This window comes from Gossypium raimondii, chromosome 9 (genome assembly GCF_025698545.1).
Source record: "Gossypium raimondii isolate GPD5lz chromosome 9, ASM2569854v1, whole genome shotgun sequence".
Taxonomy (NCBI): domain Eukaryota; kingdom Viridiplantae; phylum Streptophyta; class Magnoliopsida; order Malvales; family Malvaceae; genus Gossypium; species Gossypium raimondii.
In genome coordinates, this window is record NC_068573.1 from 16,871,231 (window position 1) to 16,877,230 (window position 6,000).

General features: G+C 34.9%; 1 protein-coding gene across 1 annotated transcript; it reads left to right on the forward strand.

Moving 5' to 3' along the window:
- Window positions 1-3,012: 3,012 nt before the first annotated feature.
- On the forward strand, window positions 3,013-4,005 carry LOC105797503 (uncharacterized). The gene is made up of 2 exons (XM_012627462.1): window positions 3,013-3,334; window positions 3,383-4,005. The coding sequence occupies exons 1-2, from the start codon at window positions 3,013-3,015 to the stop codon at window positions 4,003-4,005; spliced, it is 945 nt and encodes a 314-aa protein (XP_012482916.1).
- Window positions 4,006-6,000: the final 1,995 nt, after the last annotated feature.

The following is a 6,000-nucleotide window of genomic DNA, read 5'->3' on the forward strand; positions in this document are numbered from 1 at the left end:
AAGGGTTACACACTACGCGCATTGAGAATACAAAAAAGAATCAAAATACCGAAAGGTGATTTTTCTGGGTTTCTATTCTTTTTCATTTTACTAGTTATTTGTTTTCTTTCTTTCTTTTCTTTCTTTTATTTATTTTTGTGTTCATTAAACGGGAGAGAGGAGAAAAGATAACAGTAAAAGAAAGAAAGATGTACCTAGTGACCGCATCCTCTCTCTCTCCGTAATTATCGGAGTTAAGTGGGGTTGGAGGGTCTGAGGAGAGGATTCGTCGAGCGGCGCAGAGGGAGTTTTAGTTTAGGTTTTGTTTTTGATGAAAGTCCTAGGTTTTTTTTTAGGTTTATTTTAGTTTTAAACACAGGGACTAAAACGTTGCCGTTTGTTTCTAATACAATGGCTTCAAAACGGCGTCGTTTTGAAGACCCGATTCGAACGGTGACCCGATCCGGGAAGGATCCACGCATTATGGATCGGTTGGTTTATTTATTCAACAGGTCCTTCCGTGTTTACTGGAATTGCGATTTAATTTCTTTAATTGTTTTTAATTTGTACCGCATATTTGATTTTGTATTCATTTAGATCCAAACTTAAACGGTGCCGTTTCTGTGATTGATTGTGGAATATTCAAGTTTGCGTTTAATTACTGGTTTGGTTCTTCAAGGTCTAAATAGATTTCAATTTAATACAAATTTAGTTTTCCTTTTTTAAAAATTCAACAATATTTTAAATTATAATTAGTCCTACTTTCATTATTATAAAATTTAACATAATTTTTGATATTTAACTTTTGATAACATTTTAAATTCACTATTACAATGGTTTTAAGATATATTAAATTATTATTTTAATTTGTTATTGATACTTTTAAATTCATTATATCTTGACATTTTGAATCTACTATATATATTTATTTAATTTTGTTTTTTCTTTTTGTTCAAATTTTATTTAAGCTCCAATTTTAAATTCATTGATATTTTTATAATTATTGTTATCATTTTCAAGGTTGTTTTATTATATTTAATTTTGTCTTCAAAAATGTTTTTAATAAATTGATCCCTATTTTAATTCATTTTCTAACATTATTTTGATAGTTAGTATGATATTGTTTTCAAACTTATTATTAGTACAAATTTAAAAAAAATACATTATTTTTAAATTATTATCAATATTTTTAAATTTATCAATATTTTTTAAAATATATATAATTTATATGAAGTTATTTTAGCATACATACGTATATAGAGTATATCATTAATTTCGGATTACCCTTTTACATAATTTTATATATAAATGTTTTACTTCTTAAACCTTATTTATTTTATTCGTTTTATAGGTTATTAAATTATTAATGTGGATGTTTGTATGATATGATTAAGGTCAATGATTGTATTTGTCTATTATTCGCTTAGTTGCTTCTAGTTTAAGTTTAAATTGCCATTTATCTTTTACATTATATGTATCGTTATTCAATCATGTTCCATTTGTAAGAGTTGAATTTAATTAAAGCTTATAATCGTTTTATTTAATAATCCTTAAAAAAGCTTGATGTTCATAGGTTCTCGAGAGAATTGTGCCCTAACTTACTGGGCTTCAATTCTTCTCGATGAATTTAGATAATCAAGTGTTCATTTTATTAAAATCACACGATTATTAAAATAAAATTCTTAAGATTTCAAAATGTTGGATCCTAACTTACTGGATACGATATTTTGTTATCTCGATTTTAAAATAAAGACAATATTTGATGTTTAAGAATTTCGAGAAACTGAACCCTAACTTACTGGATTCTTGTTTCTCGGTTGACTTAAATAACCAAATATCCTTCTTAAAACATGTTTTTTTTTTAATTTTAAAAGGGACGAATCTAACGTCGAAGATTGAACTGTTGCACTCTAACTCACTGTGTGTGGCAGTCTATTTCTTTGAAATGGGTCTGTCCATTTAACCAATTCAATTATTTAAGCTTTCATTTCATGGGATCGTATTAAAAAATCTTTTCAAGTTTCGACACTAAGACATTAAATAATCAATTTGGTACCAATTTTGGGCGTTACGAGGGTGCTAACCCTTCCTCGTGCGTAATCGACTTCCGAACTTATTTTCTCAAAATTCGTAGACCAAAAATTATTTTTAAGGTGATCCGATCACACCTTAATAAAAGATTGGTGGCGACTCCATTTTCAAAATCGATTCCCATTTCTCAAATATTTAAAAATGGTTTCGACAGCTTGGCGACTCCACTAGGGATACTAGAGAGTCAAGCCATAAAATTGATTATTTTTTGTCTTGTTGTCGAAAATTAAAAATTGATTTTAAAAATTACGATCCTCTCTTTGCATATGTTTGTATGATTATTGTAAATTGTGTTTTTATACCTTGGCATCATATTGCATAAATACTGTTTTGTCTTACCCTTTTTAAGTGGGAGTGAGAAGCTACTCCTTCGTGAGGTTTTCACCTCCGTGCAAGATAGTGAAACACTTTCGGGATACATCCGTACCTATGTCTTCGTGAGATTTTCATCTCCATGCAGCCATAGGGAAATGTATTCCCCTGAACCGAACTCGGTCTGTATGACCCTATAATGCGTGAAGATCGAGGAATCTGCTTGTTCGGGTATCTTGTCTTTAGAACTAAACCACATATAGAAAACCTTGGAGCCTAACCTAGGTAGAACTATCCCAAACTCTAGTGATTTCCCAAATATGTGCTTGATTTTCTTATACTTGCTTTGAATTGTTGTTTTTGGGTCGTACTGACTTGTTTGTGTTTTGTTGATATTTTTGCATGTCATTGCATATTCCAAAGAGTGTCGATTCAAGTTCAGTTACTAAATTAGAAAATTGACATGGCAAATGAATTTCTTGATAAAGTGGAGGACAATGCCATCGTCCGTATATGGTCAGGGAAAGCGCAATCGAAAAAGGGAGACAATCTAGCTAAGGGATATGTGTCAGAGCTATGGGACTACACTCGTATTAGTGTGACGTAAAATAGCCTGCGGAGTTAAAGGAGATGTGGGATTGGTGGAATGATGAGACCAAAAAGTTGTTCTACTCTAACTATGGGGACTTGCCGTACTTATATGACATCAAGGTGGATGAACGATTGTTTCGGGCCCTTGCTCAATATTGGAATCCTGCATATAGCTATTTTTATTTTGGGAATGTAGATTTGGTGCCTATAGTGGAGGAATATACAGCTTTACTACATTGCCCAAGACTTCAGGTGGATAAAGCATATTCCAGAGCCGCGTATGTCCCAACATTTTGGAAGAAATTGATGAATATTACTAGAATGAGCGAGCAGTGGATTACGGCCAGGATCAAGCAGAAAAGTGAGTGTAAATGTATTCCATGGAAGAATTTGTGAGACTTGATTCTAGCGCATCCAGATGGGAAAAAGAAGGTTGATGTGTTTGCTTTGAGTATCTACGAGTTGGTGATCTTCCCTAGGGCACTGGGGCATATTGATGAGGTGATTTCAGATCTTTTTGACCGATTGGATAAAGGGGTTACGCATGTTCCTACGATTTTGGCTGAAACGTTTAGATCTTTGAATGCCTGTAGGCGAGCTGGCGAGGGCAGATTTATGGGTTGTGCGCAGTTGTTGCTAGCTTGGTTTCATAGTCATTTCTGGAAGGTCAACAAGATTTCGTACCGGGTTTTCTCTGAACATTACTCCTCGTTAAAAGAGATAGTGGCTACGCCAAGAAGGGACAACATATTAGAGGAAAATTGGATGGCAATTCTTCATAATCTCCGAGAAGAAGATGTTGAGTGGAGAGCTCCTTCGTTGATTCCTGACAGGATTCTTTACCGATGCGGGAATTTTGATTGGGTTCCGTTGCTTGGAATTTGGGGAGCCGTCGGATATGCGCCTTTGCTGGTACTAAGGCAATACAATTCAAGACAGTTCGTGCAGGCAACGCACGGGTTAGCTCAATGTGAGTTCTCATACCGAGGAGATAATTACAAGAAGAGGGTAAAAGAAATTTCTCAGGCTTAGAATTAGGCTCGTAGGATGAAAAGGCTAGCCGTGGGTTCAATGACAACTCCAGAGTACGGTGAGTGGCGAAGCAAGAGAATTAATGGTAATATTCCGGAGTTAAATTCATAAGGTACTCAACCAATGGAAGAATACTTGCAAGTTATTCCATGAGAGTTGGAAATTATAAAACAAGACTTCAAAAGGAGGAATTTGGAGCTTGAAAAGATGATAGAGCGGTTGGAAGAAAAAAAGATGCATTTGCGGTTAGATGCTGACGTTCAAAAGTTAGAGGCTGAAAAATTAAGAAAAGGAAAAAATAAGGCAGAAGAGGACCTAAATAGTTTAAAGACTGATTACAAGAAGTTACGACTATCAATTAGAACTGTGGGGATGGGAAAAACTTCAGAGCAATGGTGGTAAGAGATTCAGGAAGAAAGAAACAAAGCCGATTGGTGGGAAAGAAGGTCCCAGGAAACTCAAGTGCAGAAAGAGACTTTAGAACGACAGATGTTAGAAACTCAAAACCATTAAGCAGAATTGAAAAGCTAGAATAGCAGAACTTGAGAGATCACTTGCTCTATATAGAAGTCATAATTCTGTGGTAGAATTAAAGGCAAGTCTGTGCAAGATTGAAGAAATGAAAAAGAGGATAGATTGATTGGAGTATGTATTACAAAGTTGTGGGCAATGAATTGAATTTTTGGAAGGAAATGAAGAGCATTGGAAGGAACAACTTTATCACTCAAGGAATCAAATCCAGAACAGAGATTACATTATTGGCAAGGCCGTGTCTCAGATTCGGAGGTAGCAAATCATTTACAAACAATGGTAATTCAGGCTGACGTATTAAGCGCAAAGTATGAGCTGGAATCAGATCAGGGTTAGGAGTTGGCTTCACTGTTAAAGGAAGTTAAAACTTTGAGCATTAGGGCAAAGCCATATTTGTAATCCATTTTATGTAAAGAATTTTGTTTATCAATAAAGTTTTCCAAAAGGAATTGGATCAAAATCGACACCCTTTTTGCATTCATTTCATGCATCTACATTACATAACATCATACGCATTCATGATTATTAAAAAGGGTTTTAATTGGTTTAAATTATGCCTCAGTTAATCTGGAAACCAACAAAAACTCATCAACCAAGCACCGTTACGGTACCCGTACAAAGTCAAAAATTATGGATCAAAGATTGGAAAAGCTTGAGCGACTTCAAAAGAAAATGCAAGATTAGTTACAGATGCAAATGAAGGAGCAGTTGGAAAAAAATCAACATGACATGATAGAAAAGATGCAGGAGTCTCAAAAGGACATGATGACTAAGCTGACTCAACTACTTACTAATGGAGTAAATAAGGGGAAAGGTCCTATGGTTGATGAAGAAGAAGAAGACAATGATGAACCTCTATATCCTCCAAGCTTTACGCCTCCGCATGTGCAAGTTCAAACTGAGGTGCATCCGCGCAGGTCCTCTGTTTCAATTAGGCCTCAGCAGTTTCAAGCTGGTGTTTCAATACCGATGAACTTCCAGGCCGGATCAGGTTTTAACCCCGGTGATAATCTGATTAATCTTGCTGTCCCAGATTTTGATGAAGTAGCTAAGAAAAATAAAGTAAAAGAAGAATTGCCAAAACAGTTTGAGGAGAAATGGAAATGGATTGAAGAGAAATTTAGGGCAATGGAGAGCATTGAAAGTTATCGTGGAATAGATGCAAAATATCTAAGTTTGGTCCCGGACTTGGTGTTTCCTTATAAGTTCAAGATGCCAGAATTTGAGAAATATAATGGGACCAGTTGCCCCGAAGCCCATATCACCATGTTCTGTAGGAGAGTGACTAGGTATATTAACAATGATCAGCTATTAATACATTTTTTTCAGGATAGCCTCATTGGAGCGGCATCTAAATGGTATAACCAGTTGAGCCGAACCAAAATCGGTATTTGGAGAGATCTGGCGCAGGATTTTATGAGGTAGTACAGTCATGTATCAGAAATGATACCTGATAGAATCACT